Source organism: Pteropus medius, unplaced genomic scaffold (genome assembly GCF_902729225.1).
Source record: "Pteropus medius unplaced genomic scaffold, Ma_sr-lr_union100, whole genome shotgun sequence".
Taxonomy (NCBI): Eukaryota; Metazoa; Chordata; class Mammalia; order Chiroptera; family Pteropodidae; genus Pteropus; species Pteropus medius.
The window spans coordinates 125,944-152,947 of NW_024354010.1; the positions used below are offsets into that span (position 1 = coordinate 125,944).

General features: G+C 37.0%; 1 protein-coding gene across 1 annotated transcript; it reads left to right on the forward strand.

Moving 5' to 3' along the window:
* Positions 1-6,063: 6,063 nt before the first annotated feature.
* On the forward strand, positions 6,064-26,032 carry LOC120594050 (gamma-taxilin-like). Its single transcript, XM_039852082.1, has 3 exons — positions 6,064-6,258; positions 19,948-20,251; positions 24,608-26,032. Exons 2-3 carry the CDS (start codon positions 19,963-19,965, stop codon positions 24,727-24,729), a joined length of 411 nt encoding a protein of 136 aa, XP_039708016.1. The 5' UTR covers positions 6,064-6,258; positions 19,948-19,962; the 3' UTR covers positions 24,730-26,032.
* The last annotated feature ends 972 nt before the right edge of the window (positions 26,033-27,004 follow it).

Sequence of the window (27,004 nt, forward strand, 5' to 3'; positions counted from 1 at the left end):
AATTTGTTTCATGTCTCCAAGCTTTGGTGGTTTGCTGATAATCATTGACATCTGTTGCCTTGTAACTAGCATAGGTGGAGAAAGTTTGCAAAAACCACAGCACAAAATTCATTTGTATGTCTATAAACAAGAATTATTTTTCACTGCTATAAGTTAGCTACAAATTTTAAAGTTGTAAAATAGTTAAAAGCAATACAAAGATAGAATATAACAACCTGGAAGAATATGCTCTAAACATTAATTTTCCATTGAAGACTTTGGGAATCTGTTTAATCCTGATGTCCTTATAACATTTGGAAAGTTCTCATGTTACTTGAGAAACAAAAATAAGAAGAAGTTCCAAATATTAGGTTGCTTTGGATTCTCTTTATCTTTTACTTTTTGACATGAATTTGCAAAAGAGCTTTTAATTTTTTTTTAATCACTAAATCACTGCTTTTTCCAGGTAGACTAAACATTGATCATAGTGAAGTAAAAGGTTAGGCCTTGTTTACAAAGTGCTTTAACATATTCTATCTTTTGGTCATCAGAAATCCACTGAAGTCTGCAGGTTGGAGTAATTATTCTCATATTACAGATTAGCATCTTCCCACATAAATTCAGGAAGCTAGTGAAACTGGAGGGCTACTCGGTCCTGGGCTGTTGCTGCCTGTGCTGCTCAGGCAGTAGGCTGATACAGGAATTGGGCTATTTAGAATAAGTGTTTATTGTCAGAGCATTGGTGATCTGAAAAGGCATTAGGTTAATACCTTCAAAAACTGCCTTACATTCTCATTCTGGCTTGGGATATTTAAGGGACAATCTGGGCATTATTCCAGAGGCTGCATGACGGTTGTGGTGAGGGGGACGTGAGGAGGTGGAGGGGGGTAGGGGGTAGTTTGTAGTGCTTTGTGGAAACTTCCCTCTGGCAACGTGGTCCTCTGGTGGCATTAGCAACCCAGGAACAAAGATGGGAGTACTCTGGAAAGAATGCTAGACCAGAGGATTGTGATCAGTAAGCATGACAACATTAAATATAAGTTTCTAGGCTACTTTCTATGGCAGAGGACGTTCCAAACAGCTGGGGACAATCTATTGTTAAGTTATAGGGTAATGAAAGGTGAGACCTCTGCTATGGGGGTTCCATTTGGGTTCTTCTTCACTATTATTTTTCATTGAATTAAGTTAGGTAAATATAGGTAAAACTGGACTCCTTCTGCCCCTATCTGTCTTAAAGGTCAATGTCATTTAGTAAATACTGAATCATTCTGAAATCTTCTTGCTTGCGATCCATCCATACCATAGTCTTGCTGAAGTAGCCTCAGCAAACCACATTTTAGGCAGCTCTTTCCACAGTCTGGAAACTGTAGAGATTTTAAAAAACATTTGTTTATCTGATTAATTTCTGGGAAAACAATTTTAAAGCATTAATGCAGGCAGACCCTGTGTCTATGCTGGAAAAATTTTATGAACCTGGAAGGACAACAGGATTAGTCCTTGTATGGGTGGGAATTTCTGTGATTAGGTATAGTTCCAATGTGGAATGAGAATAGGGGTTTTTGGTGCCTTAGCAATGTATGTTCCTCTTCCTAGTATACTTCAAGATTTTGTCTGGGCTGGGTCCATAACCTTGAGTGAAGCATGATGCAGGGAGACAATGGGCACCTGGTATTAAGCAGTCCTGAGATACCAGTACTCCCATGGAGTGTAGAGTTTTGTGTGCTTTTGCACACATATTTATTCTGATTTTGTGAAAAGAAGAGTCACAACTGACAGAGGAAGTCATATAGAAATATTAAGTAACTGGCGAAGATTGCTGTGACTGCATAAGCTTTCAGGTTGGAGAAAACCCATGAATTCTAACTTGAGAGATGTGAGAGCCTCTCTCAATGCAGGCAACTCTGGCTCCGTTTTATGCTATGTGGGCCAAAAAAGGTCCATATACTAAACTTGACAAGGTCAAAAGAGGCCCTACAAATTCAGAGACCAAAATTAACCACATATGATGGTGTTAACATAAAAATTATAAACTAAAAGCAGATCATGATGGGTAGTCACATCCTGGGTCTGCAGCTTTATTGACAAAGGTCAGTCTTTACCTTGAGTGAGCCCACCTGTAGTCTGTTTGCATGTAAGATAATGTATTAGAGTAATCCCTTTTTGTCTTGACCCCCCCGAGCAGAATCCATCTACCGGAGCAGAGACCACAGAAACCCTCATAGTTATGTTGTCCCCCACATACCTATTCTATGTGGTGTTAATTATTAATGCTCCTATACCCACCAATGTAAAAGTATGTGTCCCTCCATTTTACTTTTTATCTAATCTCAGATATTTCCCTACTTTGTTTTCTCCCACCTCCTTACTCTCCCATCAACGACTCTTCCTTACCTCTTTTCCTTTGAATCTAATGTATAAAATACACTGCAAAACTTCTCTTCTCCAAAGCAGGGATTTACTGTCAGAGCCACCCCAATTCCCTGCAGTCTCCATTCCCCAGCCCTTTCCTCAGATCCTGGGGGCCTAATGGATGCTGAGCACTCAGCGCACCAGGCCTGGCCAAACACAGCCACTTCCTTGATGAAGTAGTGGGAATGGGCTCTGATGTAGCTGATTGTGACAGGTAGCCAGTCTACACACTACACCTGGATAGTAATACATTGTGGCCTATTTCCCCCTACTGTTCCAGCACACAGCACATAGCACACTGAACTAGGGCACAGATGTAAGGGCAATAAGACAAGAGTAAGCAACTCAGAACCAGCTAGGAAGGCCCAGACTGAAGAGTTGAAGATTTCTTGTGGACCTCTCTTACCAATCCAAAGAGTTTCAAAGACCCTCAGAGTTGTAGTGTCTAGCCACAGAGGGGGACAGGGAAGTTTTGGTGACATGGCATGACCCGTGCCACCTTGGCTATAGGAGACAAATTCCTCAGTAATCTGGTGATAAGTAACCACTGGAAACTATAGTAGAGAGTGGGGTTGGGGATTGATGGTGAGAAGAGAAACAGACTTCTATTAATTACAGCTTTTTCCTGACCTCTCCTTCACCAAGCAGAACCTTCAGAACTTCACAAATTAAAGGCTAAATATTCAGACTTCTGTTTTTTTTTTTTTTTTAATATCCTAATGCAGGAGGAGGCAACAGAATTAAAATGTTAAATCAAGCCACATTCAGAGACTGCAATGTGTAGATCAGCCCTGCAGCCAGGCCAGGAGCACACCTTCTGAACAAAGGAATATTTCTGCTGGATGGTTAACAGCCCATTCCCCACACCTGTGAAAGGAAAACAGGAAATAAGAGTCATTCCCTATGGCTAAAACCATGGGCAACCTACAGATTAAAAGCTGGGAACTGCCTGCCTTCTTTTTCACTCTACATATTCTTACCTTTTCACAGCTATATACTCTTCCTCTTCTTCACTATATGTCCATATCAAAAGAAATGGGAACTAAAGAATGACATATAAACTGAATTCCCTGAAGACACACAGTCCCTTTCAGTGCCTTTAATCTGTCCCTCATGGTCTCTCACTGTTCCACTTAATCTCTGCCTCTGAGAGGAGGCCACATTATGTCTGTGGAGTGTTATCCCTTTTTCAAATAAACTCTCCTTTTTAACTCCTTTTTAACTCAAAGAAAGAGTGTTGAATTCTTTCTTCACTCTTTGCCAAAGAGTGAAGACCTTCAGTAATCTCGTGATTACTGAGTGTAGGGCTTTGTCTCCCTGTCACTTGGGGAAGTTTGCCCTGTCCTGCATCATCCTTACATAACTTTGACCTTGAAAAGTTAGGTCTTAATTATTTGACTCAAAACATCCCCCAAACTCCTGAGGACCCAACTTTGGAGAATCAGAATAACTGGAGACATCCATATTTGCAATGGACGATGTAGTACCATTTGCAAGACATGCTCTTGTACATAAAAAATGCTAATGAAAATGCACACACACACACACACACACACACACACACACACAATACACAATTTGCAAAACTTCAGTAAACAAGATTGACTCAAAAAACTACTTGTATTTCTATATATTAGAAATGAATAGTACAAAAATGAAAATAAGAAAACAGGCTATTTAGAGTAGCATTAAAAATAATAAAATATATTGGAATACATTTATTTTAAAAAGTGCTAGACTTATACAGGAAAACTACAAAATATCGTTGAAAGAAATTTTAAAAGAATTTTAAAAATTTAAGAAAATACATATGTATTTGTTTTTTCTGAAAATGCACAACCTGATCCTAAAGTTACAAGGGGCCCAAAAAACCAAATCAATCCTGAAAATAAAGTTGGAGGACTATGTAAATGAATTTCAAAATTTACTACCAAGCAAATACAGTGTTGTAATCACAGAACGATAGGTATGTACATAAATGGAATAAAATTCCAGAAATAAACAGTAACAAGTAATTTTCAACAAGGGTGCCAAAACCACTAAATGGAGGAGAGTCACATATTTATGATGCTGGAATAACTTGGTATCACGTAAAAAAAATAAACTTAGACTCTACCATAAAACATATACGAAAATTAACTCAAAATGGTTTCAGTTTATAAAGATAAGAACCGAAACAATACAACTTTTAGGAGAAAACATAGACATAAATCATCATGTCCTAGGATAGGGCAATGGTTTCTATGACCGCACATCAAAAGCTCAAGTGTAAAATAAATTAATTGGGTTTCATCAATATTAAAAACTTATGTGGGCGTAAGAAATCATGAGGAAAGTGAAATGTAACTTACAGGATGTTTAAAAGTATTTGCAAACAATGTCTGATGCAGCACTCATATCCAAGCTTTACAAAAAAACTCTTTTACCCCAATAATAAAAGATAATCCAAGTTTAAAAATGGCAAAAGCTCTGATTAGGCATTTTCTCAAAAACATATAAAATGTCCCATAAACACATGAGAAAGTCCTCAATAGCACTATGATGGGAATACAAATTAAAATAATATACCACTTCCCACTCATTAGGTTGGCTGTATTAAAATGAATAAATATTGGTAAAAATTGGCAATTACCTACACTGATGTGTAGGGAGAAAATAGAGTAATTTTATTTTTGTTTTTTAAATTAACTTTTTTTACAGTGACATCGATTAATGAAATCTGGTGTTTCAGCGGCACATTTTAACAGTAAGGCATATATATATTTACATTGTGTTCACCTCTCATCGTTAGATTTCTTTCTCCACATATTTGACCCCTTTACACAGTCTGCAGTAATTTTAAATAGTATTTTTTTTCTGAGGATGATGAAAATATTCTGGAATTATTTGTAGTAAAGATGGTTTCACAACCTTAATACATAGTAAGAATTTCTGAACTACACACTTTAAAATGGCGTGTTTTATGGAGAGAATTATAACAACAAAAGCGGGGGTCAAGGGATGATATTTTTGGTGTTCAAGTCCATTAAATTAAAATAGAAAATATCCTTCAGGAATCTTTAAACAACACTTCACATCAATAACAAAAAAAAAATCGAGTGCAAACCAAGTCTGTTACAAAACTAAGTAACGAAAAAAACGAGATGCATTTAACAAGACCTAAACGTCAAGAAATTGCGGAGCATTGAGCTTGAAGTCCATATTGGTCGGCCAAAGTGAAGGATTGTGGTGACTTTCCACAATACTTCTAGACTGGTAAACGACAGTGAAGGTTCTGGTAGAGAGAAAAGTCATTATTGCGTTTTTTTGTGAAGTAAATCCCCTTAGTTCCTTGTTCCCAAACTGGGCTAACATGAAGCAGCAGGCGCGGCCCTCACAAAATAACATAAATCACATGATCCTGACCTCCTGGCCGCCTAAACACCGCAATACTTCTAAACCTGTTTTAAACTTTTCATTACACGTACATAGCCTTCTAAAAAACTACAAGTTCCAGTAGGCTGCACGCTCAGCACAGTGGGCGCTATTCTGTTTGTAGAAGGCAGAATTGTGCTCAAAACCAGATCGTGGTCTCGGAGCTAAGGAGGTATCTATCTTGCTTTGACAGGCAATTGTTTCAGATTGTTTATCCCAGTCTGCGCAGGCTCGTGCTATATGTTTGCCCCTTAGCCCAGACGTCCCGCGCCGCCTCCATTACTCCCCGCCCCCATCCAAATCTATACCCTGGGGGCCAATCTTCGCCTGTCACGTGAGAGAGGCTCGCATACGGTCATTGGTGGCTGGTGTTCGGAAACCAAGAGCACGACGATCTCGTTTGCTGCTGGGTCGCACTGTGCATCTCACTGCTTCCGTCATGTCTTGGCGACGCAGGTAAATGAGGCATCGCGGGAAAGAGGCGGCGTTGCTGAGGAGAGGATTTAGACCGGAAGGGGTCGGACAACCACAGAGCCTGTAGCAGGCTATTTAGGGAGATACTCTGTTTGCCGCGGAGCCGCGGCGGTGTAGGATGAAAAAGAGTTCCTACTTTTTACAAGATTGCCTCTTCACTCTCCAACTTTAACTACGAGACAAACATACAGGTTTACTCCCACGGTAACGACAGTGGGAGCAGGTGTGTATTTGTGGTGGTGTCTGAAAAAATGGGGCAGTGGGGATAGCTAGAGTTTCTGGGCCCGTGGCTAATGAAGATGGAGATGGAGATGGAGGCAGAGAATATAGCACTGACTTAGAATAAGAGGTTTGAGGCGGGGGCGTGCCAGGTGTGACAACCACGTGCGGCTGGTGCCGCTGGGGCCTGTTTACTCTCTCCCAGGCCCCACAGTCCGTGTGCTCCCCGCGATAGGCGCCCCTATCGGCACACTGACTGGGATAAAGACTCGCTCTCCTTTGGTTTTCCGCAGCTACGCAGAACGCTCGGCCCCGTGAGCCAAGACACCACAAGCGAAGTTGTTGCGTACTTACATAATGGCGCGGGGTCCAGGGTTATGCTGCTCCCACTTTTCCTCGCTTTTCTTTGCTTTCCGCTTCCACGCTGGCTAGTGGGAGGTGCTGACAGGGTAGTTTGGTTCCCAGGACGGAGGCTCTTGTCATTTCTACACGGGCTCAAGTACGCGTAGATGATTTTGAAGGACCTCGGTCCCAACAGAATGTGGGACCATCATCGCATAATAATTCATCTTTCTAATTCATATTTTTTTTCGTTTTTCTTATCTCCCTTCTTTCCCTTTGGTGTATGTTTGAAGCCCTTCCTCTGCTCGGTCTTTGGTTTCTCAATCTGAGAAGCAGGCTAGTACTTTCTCGTTTTTACCTACGTCAAGGAGTTTGTATTGTCTCCACAGGAAAATCGAGCCCTTCAGAATGGGACAGTCCCACTTGTTGTGCAGCCGCTACTTGGAATTCGAAAAAGGGCGCGCGATCACCCATCAGTGTACGGTTTTCAAATCCCTGGAGTGGAGAATTGCAGGGAAAGGCTTTTCTTTGAACATATTGAAACTTCTGTGTGATATTATAAAGTAATATTTTTCTAACATCTTTAATAAACTTCAGAAGGTCCAGTTTACGTTTAAGCAAGTGTCAAGAATTAGATGTATTTTGAAACTTTTAACGTCAGGTATTTTCATTTGTCTCAGTAGCAAGATATTACTAGTTCTCAGTTACCTTTCTGTTTTTTTCCTCTTCTTGTATTCTGAAACAAAGATCCACTACTTGCAGGATTGAAAAAGTCCTGTTGCTTGGATTTACTTTAGGGATTAAAAATTGTCACTTTAGATGACAGTGGTTTTGTAAGTCCTTTCCCGAGGGATAACTCTGATTAAAAAAACACTGCAATTTGGGACACAAGTTCCTATTTATACGGTTTGAGAGGAGTATAGAAACTTGTTGAAGTAGGAGCAAAGGTTTAATCAGTTAGCATTTTAAATGACCAATTAAAAGGTTAAGGTAATGGTCCCTTGAGCATCCTTTCTGGTTAATAGCTGAATAAAAATAGAATCTAGTATACTCACTTTACATTTCCTTTTCACGCTTTTATGGGTATCTTTCTACTTTGATTTCTGTCTTTTAACTGACTATGGCATGATATTGGAATACATGATTTAGTATTAGTTTTTGAGTCGTCTCTTTAAAAAGTTGGGTGAATATCTCATCTGTAAGAATCACTTTTAGGTAAGTTCTTTATGACCCCAAATTTTAAAAATTTCTGGGTCTCTTGAGAAAATATTTCTATTTAATCTCTATATTTTTTTGAAATAATGTATAATTGTATATTTTAAAAATATTAAGGAAATTAAAGGAAAAGTGACTTCCACTCTTTTTAGTTAAGGAGAGGGGCTTTATTGGGGTCTGTTATTTTAGAACTATTTTTTCCTTCAGTTCTGTTCATTTTTGCTTCTGTAATTTGGAGTTCTGTTAATTACAGATAAGTTTACAGTTTTATACTTTTAATGGACATCCTTTTATCAGCATTTAATGCCTTTGTCTCAATATTTGCTTTCAGCTTTATTTTGTCTAATTGTAGGACTGACATTGTACCTTTTTTTGCTTATAATTTTGTGTTTTACTTTCAATCTGTTTCTTTTTTGTAAAGTCTTGTAAATAGCATATAATTGAATTATGGTTTTTAAAAATTAATGACACTTTTTAGCCTTTAGATTGGAGAGTTTACTCCATTTATACTTAAAAGTAAGTATTGACAGGGCCCTTCTTCTATTTTGCTATTTATTATCTATATGCCTTTAATCTTTTTCTCATTTTCTCCATTACTGCCTTCTTTAGTAGTGTAGCATTTTAATTTTCTTCTTATTTATTCTTCCATTCATTGTATTGTTATTTCCTTAGTGTTTTTCTAGGTATTTCAGTTCACATCTTAAATTTATAGCAAATGAGTATGAATTAACATCAACTTTTAGTAGTTATAAAAGTCTGCTTCTTCACTGTTCTAATCTTTTCCTTGTTTTGTCAGAGTTTACCTCTATAATGTGTTCATAAGGTAGATTTATCATTACTTTTTTGAAAATTTATTTTTTAAGTCATCTAGGGAAAGTTACAAACCAAAAATACAAAATATTGGTTTTTATATATTTGTGCATTTACCTTTACAATTTATTTTTTTGGTATGGCATTGAGTTAATGTATAATGTTCTTTTATTTCTGTCTGAAGGACTTTATTTGTATATTTTTTAATGCAGTTCAACTAGGAGCTTTTGTTTATCTGAGAATATTTTAATGTCTCTTTCATTTTGAAAGAAAGTCTTGTTTTTATCATACATAGAGTTTGTAGAACCTTTTAGACATGTAGGTTAATGGTTTTCATCAAATATAAGACAGTCTTTGGCTGTGATTTTCAAATATTCTTTCGTCTCCTGTCTCTTCTCATCCTGTGACTCTTGTTATGTGTATGTTGGTATGCTTAATTATGCCAGATAAGTTTTTTAAGTTCTGTGGATTTTTCTTTTTAATTTTTGTTTCTCAGACTGCGTAATTTTAGTTAACCTAAGTTCCAGTTTGCTGATTCTTCTCCCTGGCTAAAATCTGTTTAAACTTGTCTAGTGAGTTTTAATTGCAGTTATTGAACTTTTCAGATCTGAAAATTTCTGTTCGGTTCATTTTATTATAATTTCTATCTCTGTTCTTACTGTTATTTATTCATACATTGTTTTCTTGATTTCCATTATTACTTTGTTCATGGTTTTCTGTAGCTCTGAGTGTATTTACAACAGTTGATTTAAACTGTATTTAGTAAGTCCAGTGCCAGGGTTTCTTGAAGGACATTTTCTCTTACTATGTTCCTGTGAATTGCCGGAATCTTCATGTTTCGTCACGTGACTTGTAATTTTTCTTTGTTGTTGGCAACTCAGTGTTTTGAATGTTACACCGTGACTGTCAAACAAAAAAACCTCCTGATTTAGATAAGAGACCTTATTCAAAGAGACTGTGACAGAAGTGAGAACATTCTGATTTAAGAAATGTGAAAATATCTCAATCAGAATGATTTTTCTTTCGTTGGGAAGGGTAGGCAAGATTAGCAGATACTTTTCAAGGAGAAATTGAGCCAGCAAAGGAGAGCAGACAGTGTGATTGGTGCAGATGATGGGAAATGTGACCTGGGATTAGCTATTAATAGGGGTATATTCTGTATTGTAGCGCTCGATTATAGGTAAGCCAGAATTCAGGGTCTGTGGGGAAGAGAGAAGCTTGAGTAGAATTTGGTCAAGACAAGGCAGTAAAGAATGAGCAGTTGTGAATGCTTAATTCTGGAAGTCATGTTCTCTTCTATTTGTTGTTGCTGTTCGTGTGGATTGTAGTTCTTTATTTAGTGACTTTGTCTGTTTTGTATAGTGAGTTTTGTGAAGTTTGCACAAAAGTCACCCTTTTACCTGTGAAGAATACATCTAAGACCTCCAGGGGATGCCTGAAACCATGGGTAATAATGAACCTGACATATACTGTTTTTTCCTACACATACATACCTGTGATAACGTTTAAATTAGGTACAGTAAGACTTAACAATAATAAAAAATATAATAGTTATAACAATATACTGTAATGTTTTGTGAATGTAATCTCTCACTTTTTCTCTCTAGTAATTTATTTTTCATTCCATATCTAGTCTTGATTCTGTGTAAACATTCCTTATTTACTGTAAATGATTTGGTGTCACTCATTTCACATGATCCCATACTGAAGTCTTCACATAGGCTCAGTGATGTCTGGCACAACACGTTTGCTATCAGAACACGTTTTCTTTTCATGTCTTCTGTCCACAAATTTTAACGCCTTTTCCATTTTATTTCATCACTTAATACATAACGTGGCCATAGCTTTTGTAGTTTGAGATATGACATCAAAACTAGCACGAATTTCTTTTTCCTTTTTTGCTATTTAACAGAAGATCATTCTTACCGTACATCTTAGTAACCTCGGCATAGGATTTTTTCCTTTTCTTAAGTTGAAAATATTTACCGTTTGACCTACACCTTCTCTTTGGCATATCCAAAATGCCAGCATCGTTACTCTTGTGTTTTGAGGACATTATTAAGTAAAATAAAGATGACTTGAGACAAGCACCACTGTTCCTTGAGTCAGATAACTGGGAGAGGGTTACTAAGTTTCTAATGAATGGGTAGCCAATACAACTTGATTACATTAGACAAAGGGATGATTCCTGTACTAGGAGAAACAAGCCGGATGGCCTGAGTTTCATCTTGCTCTTCAGAATGGTGCACAAACTTACGAATTATTTATTTCTGGACGTTTTTGTTTAATTTTTTTGTTTAATATTTTCACATCAGGTTTACTGCAGGTTGCCCCAAACTATGGATAAGTTGAGTTTTAATTATAATCATACTCTATTCTTTGTCTTGTGTTTTTCCAAAGTCTCTTCTGTTAGCTTGGCGGTCATCTGGTGATTTGAAAGAGATTTCCTTTAAAGCCTGGAGCAATAAAATAACAAAAAGTTGAATACCTCCAGTTCTTTGTAAAATTGGCTTTGTTTGGTAATCTCTTTTAACCCTTAATCCTTAGCTGGGCTATTTAAAATTTGCCTTAGCATACTTTACTTCCTCTAGTTTGTGCACAACCAGATGTTATATTTAAAATAACGGGTTATTACAGTCTTCAGAGGTCTTTTCAGAATGTACATCCTGCCCTGGACATGTTGTTGCTGCTTGTGTGGGTTGTAATTCTTTAACTAATGACTTTGTCTCCTTTGTAGTGTGAGTTGTTTTGAGAAGATTGTACAAAAGTCCCCCCTTTACCTGTAGGGAATACATCTAAGACCTCCAGGGGTTGCCTGAAACCATGGATAGTACTGAACCTGATATATGCTGGATTTCTAAATACATTGGAATAACTGGATCCTTTTCAAAGCCCCTATTATTCCATGTATCTTCTTTTAACTTCCTCCTTTCTAGGTTTTTGATTCTGTCTACAATTTGTATTGTTTATTATTCTTTAGCACAGGTAGCTATGGCTGTTATTTGACACCATGAAGCAAGCTGTACCAGCCCTGAGAAAATTTTGAGGCTGGTAAACAAGACATATCCCTGAGCTGTTCCTTGGGGAGGCCCTATATATTTCAAAACCCACCATTAGGTGCCCGTAAGAGCAAGAATTCTATTTTCCACTCTGGCATCAGCTAATCATACCAGAAATACTAGCCACCTCTAAGTTGAGGATTAGGGAATAGTACGCAGGTTAGTTTAAAAGCCACAATGTCCTTTTACTAAAATATAGCTGCTGCTTTCTTTATTAAACACTCTCCTTGAATTCTGTATTCCAGAATTTTAAAAAAATTGAGTTGAATAGTTTTTGCCAGCTTAATTATTGTTTTACGTAGGAACATATTTTTTTTGAAGTGCCGACCCTTTCACTTACCCCGCACACAATTTTCTTTGATGTCTCTCTCTCCAGTATAAGCCTAACTTTGTAAGGTAGTGGTGTTACTGGAGAATGGGGATCCCCTCGTTGTGCATTGTCCAAGCTCTTGAAGTCTCTACCAAAGAATTGAGCAAGACACCAAAATACAGTAGGAAAGCTTTATTAGCAGAGATAGTACACTTCCAGATGTGGAAGCAGGCCTGAACAAGAGAAGGCCTGGTGATTTCATCCCTATTTGCTGTGGGCTGCCACTTTTCTTAGAGGGGTGGGCTTCCTTGATTGACAACTAAGATTGTCAGGACTCAGTGATCCATCATTTTGCTTTCTTTGCATGTTTGTTCCTAGAATTCAGTCTGTCATAATGATATTAATGAACTTTTGGGCATCTGCATCATATTATAATGATGGTTTAATGAGGCTCAGGTGAGTTGAAGGTCATTGGGGTCTTCATTGTGCAGGTAGGTGTGAGTGACTGGCTTAAACTGGTATCTAATTCTTTGCCTACTTGGCTTGCTTAATTGTGGGTTGATTAGGGCGGACCCCTTCTAGGATAGGACGACTTCAGTGTCTTTGCAGGCAGACCCGAAACCCCATAACTAACTTTCTTGCCTAATTCTTTTCTAAGAGTCATGAACCCCCTTATTATGAGTATGGATGTTGAGAGATGGGAGATCGCTTCTTCCATATCTCCTTCTTGCTGAGAATGGCTGTAGTCCCTGCCTACTGGGGTTTCATAGAGCTCTTTCCCTTTTACCTCAGTCAAAGTGGAGTCTTGGGTTTCCTGCTAAAGTGCTACCTCAGTCCCTAGACAAGGAAAAGGATATGCAAACTTATTATTTAAATCACATATCATATATCTAGTAATTTCTATTATTGATTGGCCTATTAAGTTAGTTAAGAGAGACAGGCTTGGTTAATAGATTTCTTAAAGAATTAAAAAAAAAAAAAAAAGACCTTTGGCTCTAAGTCCCCTCCCCTCTTGGATTCTAGGGGCCAGTATGGCTTAACACGGTTTCTGCTGACAATGGGCTGATGACCTTTATCAATAGCAGAGGATCTCAGTTACCAGTTTCAGGGTAATTATTAGGATTTGAGGGAGAGGGCCTTTTTCCCAAAGAAAAGAAGGAAGAAAACTAGGTTTACTAAAAAGATCAACTGTTGAAGAGATGTCCTATTTCGTATCCTGCTAAAAGATTAAGAATTTTATAAGTGATGTCTCATCTCAGTGGTATGTGGATAACAATTTGATTAAAAATTTAAAACTTGCTTAAGTGACATAGCTCCTAGTCAGTGAAGTTTATTTGTAGTTAATATATGATGATATAATTGGTAGTGCAAAAAACTTCATGAACAGTAGTCGCTTATGTAAAGTAAGTTTTAAGAAAATGTCTCACATAAACTCTTTTGCCTCCTTTTTCTTCTAGTCCTCCACTTCATTTTTCTGTGGTCCTAATGAGATTGTGTAACTTTTAGAAAATAAAATAGATGTGACACTATTTAAAACAGTTAAAGTGTTATAAATATTTAAAATAGTGTTCAATAGCATTGAGCATCAACTATGTTTAAAATTTTCCAAGGTGGGTTTTTCAAAAGAGAACTTCAGAAACCAAAATATTTTATAATTTAGTCTATTTCCTTGATGAATTTATGTTGGTACTTATTCTTGTGTAAATTCTTTTACTTGTTGGAAAAGATTTACCTACTAAATGACCAGTGCAGTCTCCCTGTGCTACCCGAATAATTTTTACTAGTATTTATTTTCTTAGGTGTTGATTTGAATCCCATGTAATATATTTAAAATGTCTTAAGAATGGCCTTCATTCTTCCCATTTTACACCCTATAATTTATCATAACTAATATTTACTTGCTATGATGACACCGTTTTTCTGCTTCTATAAGGTGGAATAGTTTGGTAGGAAATAGTTTCTGGCAGTTGTGCCAGTAGTTTAGAAGGTAATTTTTTTCTCTAAGAATTGAGATATGGACCACACTGGTTTGCTTATGTGTGCTAGACAAAATAATAACCACTCCACCACCACCACCAAAGAAGCCCATGTTCTAGTTTCTAAAACCTGTGAATTTGTTACCCTGCATGGCAAAAAGGATCTTCCATCTATAGTTTTGTAGGATCGTTACATGGAGAGATTATTCTGGATTTATCTGAGTGGATTCTTATTATAGGAAAGCACGCAGGTCAGAGTTAGGCAAGGAGATGTGATATTGAAAGCAGAAATCAGCCATTTGAAGATGCTGTGTTAACATAGCAGACTTTGAAGACGATAAAGGAATGATAATCCAAGGAAAGCAGGTGGCCTCTAGAAGCTGGAATAGTCAAGGAAACACGTTCTTCCCTAGAGGCTCCAGAAGGAACACAGCCCTGCTCACCCATTTTGGACTTCTGACTTCTAGAACTATAAGAAAATAAGTGTGGCTCTTTGATCCATTAAGTTTGTGGTAATTTCTAATGAAAACTAATCCTGTGGTGGGCCAGCAATTTATATTAATTATATCTAGTCTCCTACAATTTTAAGGTGTAAGGTGATCCTGTACACTCGAGTTTACAGATATGGAAACTAAGAGGTTGACCTCTCCCCAGGGCCACATAGGAGGTGGTAAAAGTATATTCCAAGATTGGGCTTTATTGGTTCCAAAGGTGGCTTTTCTATATGTCTCATGATCTGTTAGCACAATTGTTGAAAAGAGTAGAGGGCCAAAATAAGCTTATTGAATATGAGCAAAAATTGGTGGTAGGTAAATGAATAAGCTTTTGCTAAATGAAAATAAATTATTAAGGGTTGGATTCAGTGATTAGGAGGTACGAGAAAATCTCTTCACTAGATCAGTAGACAGTCTTCTAGGCTTCATACTTATTGTTTTATTCATTTGGCCCTCAATTGCTTTAAGACACGTGATTTGGGAGGTGTTCTATACTGCAGATCCCTGCAAAGTAGTCAATTCATTGTAACCTGGAAATCCCTCCAGTATAATTGAAAAATTTCAGGGTTAGTGGAATTAGGCTGCCAGTTGTTTAAACTGTCAAGTAGAGAGAGCCATTTCAACATCTGTTAAAGTCCACACAACATAGTGTTAACAAATGTTAATGGGCTGCCCTGGGAAAGTAGTACAATTAAAAAGAGAAGACTGTTTCAAAGGTGCATCATGATTGTTCTACATGGAGGTGGGGAAGGGTGACTTTACAAAATTGGAACAGATATTTGCACTTAGCTGTCTCATAAAAGTAGAGGATCATTTTACATTTAGGAGTCTGTGGCATAAAGATGGTAATAGTATGGCCTAGCCCCTACTCCTCTGCATATTTCAGTAGACATTAAAATCTTTGGATTTCCTGATCATTTTGCTGCCAAGATCAGTGTTTAGACTTGTGCATGTATCTCTCAGATTGCAAATAATCATTGAATTACAGTTAGAATTAGATGTCATTTTTAGCCTCTTGTGGTTTTATAGGTAAAATAATCACAGATGTTAGATCTGAAATGTTATCATTTGTGCTCGTTTTAAAAGGCAAAAAATGTAGATGGTCTAATATGCTACCATTTTAGAATCTACTAGTGTAGAATCTAGTATCTATACTACTACTATGGAACTTGTGAAACTGAAAACAAGACAGCTTTATAACTATCTGTTTTCCAAACCATTTCATTTATTCCTGGCTTCTTCACTGGTAGAGAAAATGAGATTTTTATCAGCCCTAAGTTTAGCGCTGGTTACTCAACTCTTATGTACTTACTTATTATAGCCTCTGTGTATACTTTAATCTACTACATCAGTTACTCTAGGTCCTTTGACTGCTAACAGATAATATTTGCAGTCCTCAAACGTTATATTCTCTCTATCTTAATATCAATCAGAACTCCATTATTGCTCTGAAGGACATACTCTTTGGACTATTAAAGACAGTGATAATAATTCATTTTTTCATATCTTTGGTTGTTGCCCTTGGACAGACTTGTTAAAATTAGCTTATCTCTGTGGTGTTTGTTTATCACAGCTGTTTAGAAGATATTTCTGAAGATTATATTCTCACACATTTGGATTGTATCGATTTGATAAACTAATCATTTAACAAACAGAGACCTATTTATTAGTTACTGTTGACCAAAAAGGAAAAGTTGCTTTTCTCTCTGTTCTACCTAGTCACAGGGCATTTTCTCTAAAGTTGGATATGCCTGATACTTAAGGTGTGGACTGCTCTTAGACCAGGTCTTTATTTCTTCTGTCTCCCTGTCTTTATCCTTGTTATACTCAGGGCAGTAGTTCTCAAAGGTTTTGGCTGAAGAATTTATTTAAACATGCCTCTGTTTTACTGATTAAACTTTACTTAAAAATTACTGAGGACTCCAATGTGGAATCTTAAACACAATTAATGAACTTGTTCTAACGTATTAATGTTAAAATCCAATGGTCTGTTATATACTTTAAGTGGATCTTGTACCTTTCAGTCATTTTGTGGGGCATTGTCATTTGTAAAATATTGATTCACTCACTGAGTGGTATAGATATTCCAGATGTAGTATAGTATTAAAAAATCAGTGTCTTAATATCAACATCAGCCTCATTAGAAAAGTCTTAAGTTCTAGGAAGCTACCAAAGTCATGGTAGCTGAGATTTCCAAAATTCATTGCTTCCAAGTTGGCAGAGGTTTAAAATGCTTCACAGTGGTGTGGTCCTCAACCTTTTTGACACCAGGGCCTGATGTTTCTATGAGAATCTAATACCTGAGAATCTGAGGAGGAGTTGAGGCAGTGATGCTGGTGCTGGGGAATTATTGCAAATACAGATGAAGCTCACCTCCTGCTGTGTGACCTGTTCCTAACAATCCACGGACTGGTACTGGTCTGTGGCCTGAGGGTTGGGAACCCCTGCTTTACAGCATGGCACCTTAGCCAACTGTAAGCCTTAGTAAGCTGAGTAACTGAATCCTTTTTGAAAGGCCTGCCTGAGGGTGCTCCATCCAGTATATCATGCCTGTCAGTGACACCAGCTTGATGGCATTCATCTATCCCTGGAATGACTTAGCAATGACTAGATAGAAGGAGGAGGATGGGGGAGATATTCTGTGATGTTGATAGTGTTTTTATTTGGGAGATTCAGGACCTGAGACATCCACAGCTCTTTTACATTTGAGGAGCAACCAGATTGTCATCTGAGCTGTCTGGCTGGAAGACAGATTCAGAGATCTGTTAAATCTGAGGTGCTTGCAACAGTTTTTGAGAACCACAATAGAATTTTTTTTTTTTTAAATGAGCAATGCTCCATGGGAAGTTTTGAGACACAGGTGATTGATGTTCTCCAGTGCCTAAATTTTTTAACTGTCAAGAGCCTCTGTTTCAATGTATGACTTTACCTTTTGTTCATTCATCCCCTACTCATAGCAGTCCTTTTGTCCAGAAAAGTCAGAGGAATGAGGGAATTTTTATAAACCTTGAAGAAATATGTTATGTTTTCTGCCTTGATATGCATGGGCCACCATAAAGACACTCTGTGGGCAGTGTACTCAGCAAGTAGTTATCCTCTGATCGAGGACCGTGTCAGTCTCACAAAAGGATCCAGATAGTGAACCAAAGTTTGAATCCTTTAAGGTCTTATTTTGCACTTGGACAGTGTGCCATGTGAGCTGACATGATTTTGTTGCTGGTGAAAAGAAATATCAGCCTAACAATAGTTCAGTTTCTTGGAATGTTTTTGAAAGATAATATTGAAATATCAAAATGGGTTTATATAACCCAGGACCCCTTTTGTCCCTGATCATTACCCAGGAAGAAGCTTAGGTAGATGATTCTCTTCTTGGGACAACTGCATTCAGCAGTCCAGACATCTTTCCTTTCCTAGGGTGTGTGGGTAAGAAGCTGAGGGAGGTAGGTAATATTGGGAATATTTTTGTGTCTATCATTGAGGGGCAGTCCTAATGCTTAACAGCAGATTCTTGGGAATGGATGATAGGGAGTATGGTCAGTCCATAGTACCTTGACTATCACCCTATTTTTAGTGGCATTTTTGGTAAAAGGTGTACCATTTTCAGACTGCAGATTATTCTGCAGGCTGATCACATGACAGATTAGTTCTGAAGGTCTACAGTGGTATGGCCAGAGTCAGCTAATTGGAGTAGAACGGCACCCCCTAATCTGAAATGCTTTTCAGCAATGAGGTAGCCATGACCAGTAGCCTTGAGAATGTTTCAAGGGTCAGGTGTCCTCACATTTCCAGGATAAGGTGAAGTCAGTGCCCTTCTCAAGCTGGAGATAGCTGGGTCAACTTTTAGCATGTCACAAGCCTAGCATGCAGTGATACTCTGCATCAAAAATGAAGAATTCTTTACTTTATTCCCAGTTTGTGTTGGTGGACATGGAGTCACAATTAATGTAATGACTGCAGTCAAACTAGCAATCATGGCAGTGGATGGTGGAGGCTTAATCAGTAGCTAGGTTTCACTCAGTGTGGGTATCTATGTGAATGACCCAGATGATTTCATTTAGTAGCTGCAATTTATTTCTCTAGTTTATGGTGCTAAAGAGGGAAGTTTAAATCTACTAGTCTATATAGTTTCCTATATAGACTACACAGGTAGGCTGTAACAGGGTTTATCAATGAAAGTATAGGTGAGAGCAATGAGAAATGCATTCTACTCACCCAGGAGAGCAGCTGTATTCATTTTTGGTTCTTCAGAAGTGCTACTGTGGCAAAGTATGACAGCAACCAATGGGACACTATTGAATTTCAGCTTAATTGAACCATCAGTAAATTAGACCCAGGTATTTAGAGAGCCTCTGTGAATTCCTCTGGGCAATGACTTTAGGCAACAGATGTGCAAAACAATAGCAGATATTTTATGTAAAGTTGAGATGCTCATGGGACTGGTAGGCTAAATTCTTGACCAACCCATTTCGATTTGACAAATGAAGCTTTTAGGACTGAGTTGACCTAACCCAAAAAGAGAGTATCAGGCCAGAAACTGGAGGGCTGTGTGGATTAGCTGCTCAGTGTTTACAAGACCCTAAAGGCAAGCTGCTCTTGGCTTATCTTTATCAGAGAGACTTGTAGCAGAAGGGCATCACTAGAGTTTGTGTGCCCCAAAAGCTTTTCCCCCCACAGAACCAGATGGGCAGTTTCCAACAGAGTCATAAAAGTATGAGTTCCTCTATTCTCAATATTAGGATGACTGTGTTTGGCCTTTTGGTTCTATTTGGTCATGGATATAAGAAATGACAGGTAGGAAATTTGAAATCCCACAGTGCTCTTCTGCTCTACTGCAGAGCAGCTGCTTTTTTAGTCACTAAGCCTTCCATTTGGGCTATAAGTTTTTAATTTATGTTTTAAGTTTTTACAAGATTTCCAGAGTTCTGCAGAATTTGATTGTGATAGATTCTGCCACCAATTAGTTTTGGAGGGACAGAGGCTTGTAGTTATCTATTCCACCTTAATGGTAGTCTCCGCTGTCCCTTTCTCTCCTTTGGTTCCAAAAGTGTTATTTTAAAAACCACTATTAAAGGGGGAAAAACTCATAATTACATGCCTTTTGACTGTTCCAGGTATAGGAAGGAAAAAGTACATTAAAACATGGACAGAGTGAAATGGAAAACTATTTTTTTCCATTACATAGTTTTCCTCTCTTGATTACATTTGATTTAACCCCTTCCTCTATTTTTTCTCCACATTTTTTCTAGCTTGTGATTGGCACAATGGAAGAATCTAGAATTTGCAGGATAGGAGTAAAAGCAGATATGCTGCGTAACTCTCAACCAAAGGATCATCTTCAATGTCATGATTCAAATCCTGTTGGCACAAGTAACAAACATTCACTGGAAGAGAAGGAAAGCAGTGACTTTATAGCAAAGAACAGGAGTTTGGTGAGTCCACTGTACAGCACACAGGAGTCGAGAGAGGAACCTTCTGGGCCAGAAGCTGGAACTGATCCCTCTGATAGTCAACAGGATTCAGAGTGCAACAAGAACAAAGGAAAAACCTTAGGTAAAAATCTCTGCTCAGTGGTTGGACATTTTTACATGTTACTCATTTCACTAATATTTCTTGCAGTACAGGTGATTATGGAACATAGCCAGTTTTGAGATAGATGCTGTTTGGCTAATTCATCTATTTTCTCTGGTCAGGTCATTATACCTGTCTATTGCAGTTATATGCAGGAGGTGGAAATATCAGTGTAAGAAGGACTAATTATAGGAACCTTAGTTATTTCTCTCAGGATAATCAAGAATGGTTCTTCCTGAAAACATTTGTGGCAAGTTTGAAGGAAGTGGTATTTCATTTCCCTGGTTGTTTGATCTTTTAAAAGGTAGTCCAAACAATAATCACTGTTAAAACATATTAGCTCAGCTTATTTAAAGAATATTCATTGAAATTCGGAAATGATATATGTTGTCTTTTGTTTAGAAGGTAGGTTAATAAGACTGGATTTCAGAGTATGTTTTCCTCCCTTCTGCTCTGTTAGTTTGACAATTAGGCCTAAGAATGTGCTCTCAAGTTTCATAAATCTGAAACTCTTTATTTTGCCTCACCAATTGCTCCTGTTTTTTATTTCTATTACACATAACATTTACCTTGTCTGATTTGAGTGACTTCTGTACATGATGATAACTCTTTTTTTCTTAATTAATTTTCTGCTACCCTGGAAGACTTAAAAATTTATAGGAATATGAAAAGTATTTATAATTTTTTGCAAGACAAATACTTTCAGAAATGATAGCCCCAGTACTGTATAAAATAATGCTTCAAATTAAAAATGTTTAGTTTAAAATGTTTAGAGTTTAAAGTCTTCAGAAAAGTGCAGTGTACTGTTATTTCTTACACCAGAAATTATATTTTTCTCTTTTATTTGGACTTGAATTTAATGAAAAAGGTTGTACTAAAATTTTACATGCACATGAAATATTCTTTTTGAAGTCAGCCTGTTCCTCACTCCACTCAGGGCAGTTTATAAAATATACCAAATAAGAAACTTTTCTTCATATTTTAGAAAACGAAATGTTTCATTTCGTTCACAAGACTGAACATTTTAGCAAATAAATGAATACCTGTCCCCAAAGCAAGAAATGAAACATTATCACTTACTTTGAAGTACCATTTTCCCTCACCTGCCTGAGCCACTTGCTTCTTCAAAACTGGTATTTTTTTTATGCAGGAAATTTTTTAAATAAAATAATAAAAGTTCCTGCTATTTAGTACTGAATTGTTGTATTGATAGTTTATGTAATGTTATAATTTTTTATATTAAAATTTCTTTTTCGGTTACATTTGACATACAATATTATATTAGTATCAGGTGTACAACACAATGGTTAGACATTTATATAACTTTTAAAGTGATCACTGATAAATCTGGCACCATACATAATTTTTACAATACTATGGACTGTATTCCCCATGCTATACTCTACATCTCCAGGACTATTTAGTAGCTACCAAGTTGTACCTCCTCTTCTCTTCCTTCACCGATCACCCCAAGTCTGGTAACCATCAGAATGTTCTCTGTATCTACGAGATTGTTTGTTTTGTTTGTTTTGTTTTTTAGATTCTACTTGCAAATGAAATCATATAGCATTGGTCTTTGTCTTGACTTATTTCATCCTCCTTAGGTCTATTCATGTTGTTGCAGATGGCAAGATTTCATTCTTTTATTATAGCTGAGTAATATTCCATTGTATATATGAACTACCTCTTTTTTAAGCATTAATCCATTGATGGGCACACAGGTTGCCCCCATATCTTGGGTACTGTAAATAATGCTGCAGTGAACTGAGATGAACATGTCTCTTTGAAATAATGTTTCGAGTTTCTTCGGGTAAATATGGTGGAATTACTAGTCCTTCCTCGTCTCTTGCTATAGTCTTTTTTTTTTTTTTTAAGTCTCTTTTGTCTGATATAAGTATTGCTACCCTAGCTTTTAATTTTATTTCTATTTTCATGCAATATCTGTTTCCATACCTTGACAATGTGTGCCTTTTTGATCTGAAGTGAGTCTTTTACAGACAGCATATGTAAGGAAGGGTCTTGTTTTCCTACTTGTTCAGCTACTCTATGTCTTTTGATTAGAACCTTTAATCCATTTAAATACAAGTGATTATTATTAGGTACATTGTTATTGCCATTTTACTGTTAATATTTATATTTCCCTCCTGCTATTTTTTAAAACATTTCTTGTAGTACTGGTTTGATAGCAATGAACTCCTTTAGCCTTTTCTCGTGTGGGAAGGTCTTTGTCTTTCAATTCTAAATAATAGCCTTGCTGAGTAGAGTACCTTAGCTGCAGGTCCATGCTTTACATCACTGTATATTTTGTGCCAAGCCCTTCTGTCCTGCAAAGTTTCTCTTGAGAAATCAGCTGCCCATTTTGTGGGAGCTCCTTCGTAGGTAACTAACTGCTTTTCTCTTGCTGCTTTTAAGATTCTTTGTCTTTAACCTTTGCTTTTTAATTACGATGTGTCTTGGTGTGGGCCTCTTTTGGTTCACCTTGTTTGGGACTCTGCCCTTCTCAGGTTTGTATGTCTATTTACTTCGCCAGGGAAGTTTTTCATTATTATTTCTTCAGATAGGTTTTCATTTCTTTGTTTTCTTGTCTCATTCTGGCATCCCTGTGGTGTGAATATTGTTATGCTTGATGTTGTCGCAAAGGCCCCTTAAACTATCCTCATTTTCTTTGATTTTTTTTTTGGTTGCTGTTTTGATTAGGTGTTTTCTGCTGCCTTATCTTCCAAATTGCTGATTTGATGCTCTGCTTCATCGAATCTACTGTTTATTTCTTATGATTTTTTTTCATTTCTGTTTATTGTATTTTTCATTTCTGACTGATCCTTTTTTGTGTTTTCTGTCTTTATTTTTATGTTCCCTAAAGTCCTTGTTGAGTTCCTTGGGGATTTTTATAACCAATGTTTTGAACTCTACATCTGGTAGATTGCTTGACTTCATTGTGTTTGTTTTTTTTCCTGGAGCTTTGTTCCCTTTTTTTCATTTAGGACATGCTTCTCTATCTACCTATTTTAGTTGCCTCCTTGTGTTTGTTTCTGTGTATTAGGTAGAGCTTTTTTTTTTAATCTCCTGGTCTTAGTAGCTTTATGTAGTAAGCGTTCCATGAAACTTAGTGGTGCAGTCTCCCTGGTCACCTGAGCTGTGTTTTCTAGGTGTGTCCCTTGTGTGGGCTGTGTATGCCCTCCTATTGTAGTTGAGCCTTGGCTGCTATTTGCCCATCAATGGGAGGATTTGACCCTTAGGCTGATTAGTTGTAAACACTGATAGAGGAGCTATTGTCAGGAGATGAACCTACAGAGCAGGATTTGCTTTAGCAGGGTCTGGTGCCTTACCTGTCTGCCTTGTGGGTGTGTCATTTTTGGAAGTGATTGTGTCTGAATTCTGGAGCCACTTGGAAGGGGCTTCTGTGCAGACCGAGGACAGCCATTGCTTCTGCCTGTCCCAGGGTCACTTGATGTGAGTTACGAAGTGATCTGCAAGTGGTTGCTGCTTGTGATAGGCTTGGAGGTGCCTGAGGGAAGCTAAGATGCAAACCCTGACTGATTGTTATTAATACTGGTCTGGAGGCTGCTCAGTAAGGAATATGGGGCATGCAGAAGAAGCCAGATGCTGCTTATTCAGGTTTTGTGAATCTTTGAGAGATTTTAGGAAAGTTTGCAGCATGAGGCAAGACACGCCTTCTGTATGGAAAAGCCACTGGAACCAACCTGGTTGGGCCCACAAGTTGGGTGGGGTGGGGTTTCAGAGCTTCACTTGGATGGGGGAGTGACCTGTGTTAGCCAGATTGATCCTTGCCAGAGTGCTAAAGTATTTTTTTTTTAAACTCTTTACTTGAGGAAAAAGCTAATTTGACTTAACTTGTCTTGGCATTATACTTGATTAACACCCAGAATATGCTTAGTAAATAAAATATAGTCATAATTCAAATTGTCACACAAGATTATGCACATTTAATAAGCAGAGTGTTCTAGCGGAACAGATTTGGTCATCTTTGTGTATTGGTACTTGGATAAGAGGAAGCTTTTAAAAACATTCCCACTCTTTGTAAAGTATTTTAACTTGGAATCAATATTTTAGGCAAATATTTTTAATTTTTCAATAAATGTTCTTAACTGCTTAAATGTCAATTAGCTAATAGCACTGTCAGTTGGTAAATGAAGAAATTTGGGGGTGGGGGACTACTAAATCATAATTTGAAAAATAGTTCTCTAATTTAGCAGGTAATTATATCTATTAATAGCCTTAGATTATACTCCTGATATCTGAATATAAGTTTTATGTAGAATTTACAGATCGAATTAATTTTATCTTCTGGAACATTATTTTTATCTTATTCATCATCAGGAAAAGAAGTATTATTATTGATGCAAGCCTTAAATACTCTTTCAACTCCAGAGGAGAAGCTGGCAGCTCTCTGTAAGAAATACGCTGATCTCGTGAGTATTAAGGGAGTATGGTCCATATAAAATACAGCAGTGTATGCTTGTGCTTGATAAACTTTTAAAATATAAATTCAATGTATTTTTAAATGTAAAACTACATGTTATTACAGAATCGAAGGGATAATATTTTTCTTAGGACTTATGTTGATTGTTTGGCCTCTTTTTAGGATATGATACATACAGCATTACAGTGCTTTCTGAGATGTGAAATAGATCTCCTAAAACTCAGTCAGCCTCAGCATTTCTATGTTAGCATTTTCATTTGTATGTTCATATGCCTGTCAGTTGGAGTTAGTGATTAGTATGTTTAAATCCAGAAATTCTAAATGCAAAAGAATATAAAGAATATAAAAACTTTAACAGTTTTGACTGAAATTGTGATTTGTGCATGAAAGTCTAGAAAAAAATACTGTTTCTCAGGAAATATTTAGTTGTATATGCTAGGCATTTTTTCCTTTTCTATCTTACAAATACGTTAACTCATAAAAGAATTTGTTCTGGCTTGTAATATTTCAAGTAGCATTATTTTTCTGAGCTTATAGATGCACTGTCAACATGGAAACCTTGCCATTGTTTTAAAAGAAAAGAATGAGAAAGACCCTCTGCAGAACACTTGTGGGAAATCTATAGAATACTTAGTTTTAATGTAAATGCTAAAAATCTTGTGTTTTGTTGAGTGTTCATATGAAGTATTTCTGACAACTTTTGTGTATTTTCATTTTATTAAAGTAACTATTCTATGTCATAAACATTTTTGACATGTTTGTCAATAAATGGCTCTTAGAGCTGGAACAGTTATAGTTACTACTCCTTCAAGTGGTGCATGTATATCTCACTATGTAGCCTGTCACTTTCTCATATATTGTGAGAAGCAGGAACCCCTGAGCATCAGTGAAATGGCCTAGAACTGTCCAAATGCAAAGATAGCCACACTCAGTGTTGTTAGAATGATGGCCTCAGGAAAAGGAATGCTACCTTTAGATAAGGAAGCCAGTGTTTAGTGGTATAGCCACGTGATGAAAATCAGATGAGCAGTAGTAGAAAAAGAAGACAAAAAAAAAAGAAAGAAAAAGAAAAAGATGTTGATTTGAGGGTCTGGCATCTTTTAGGTCCTGACTGAGATTCTTCCCCTCTCTTCCTTGGGGACAGTGACAGATCTTGGGACACCTGTAATAACTGGAGCTAGTAAAAATAAAATAGGCTGCTTAGACACTCAGAAAGTTTCAAGAAACAAGCAATATCTTGGTCAAGCTTGAACAATGGGTTCATCTCTTCCATGCGGCCATTTCTTCTCAAGACTGGGAGAAGTGCTTGTTTGATCCTAAGAGGGAAAAAAATACCAAAATGAGGAAATAAAATAATATATTTTTAGCAAAAGAACAAGGTAAAACCTCAGAAAATCCCTTAATGAAATGGATGTATTTGCATAATGAAGATTTCAAATAATGGTCAAGAAGATGCTCACTAAACTCTGGAGAAGAATGGTTGAATACATTGGGAACTTCAACAAAGACGTAAAAATATAAGAAAGTACTAGTCAGGTGACAGAACCGAAGAATACAGTAACAGCACAGAAAAGTTCACTAAAGGAGTTCAGCAACAAAGTAGGTAGAGTGGGAGAAGGGTCATTGTACTTGAAGACAGCACAGAGGAACTTACCTTGACACAGCAGCAAAAATAAAGAATAAAAATGTCAGCCCAATAATTTTTAATTAAAAAAATGAAGATAGCCTAAGAAACATAAAGAACAATACCAGCTGAAGTAGTAGTACTTCAGCATGGGAGGAGGGGGCACCTATAAGGTGAAGAGAGAGAGAATTTATTTGAAGAAGAATGGCTGAAATTTTTCTTAACCTGGAAGAGGAAGCATATTTCCAGATCCAGGAAGTACAGAGAATTCGAAAAAAGATGCAACACAAAACCCACAGCAAGACACTTTCTACTTAAAACATCAAAAATTAAAGACAGAATAAAAAGCAGAAAAACAACTTGTTATATATGAAGGAACCTTATTTAGACTGTCAGCAGGTTGTTGTTTTTTTTTTAGCAGAAACTTTGCATGCCAGAAAGGAGTGGCAAATAAAAGTACTGAAAGGAAACAAAAACCTTCTAACCAAGAACACACTATTGGCAAAGTTAACTACTCAGAATTGAAGGAAAGATAAAAGAGTTTTCCAGACAGACAAAAAGTAAATGAATTTATCACCCCTAAACCATCCTTACAAGAAATGTTAAAGGGACTTTTTCCCACTGCAAAGAAATGGCTATAATTAGCTACAAAAAAAAAAAAAAAAAAAAA

What these genes read in the sequence shown, in the direction of transcription:
- LOC120594050 (XM_039852082.1), top strand. Translation starts at nt 19,963, where the DNA reads ATGGAAGAATCTAGAATTTGCAGGATAGGAGTAAAAGCAGATATGCTG. An exon ending in GAACAAAGGAAAAACCTTAG is followed by an intron (nt 20,252 to 24,607) that starts GTAAAAATCTCT and finishes ATTCATCATCAG; the next exon opens with GAAAAGAAGTATTATTATTG.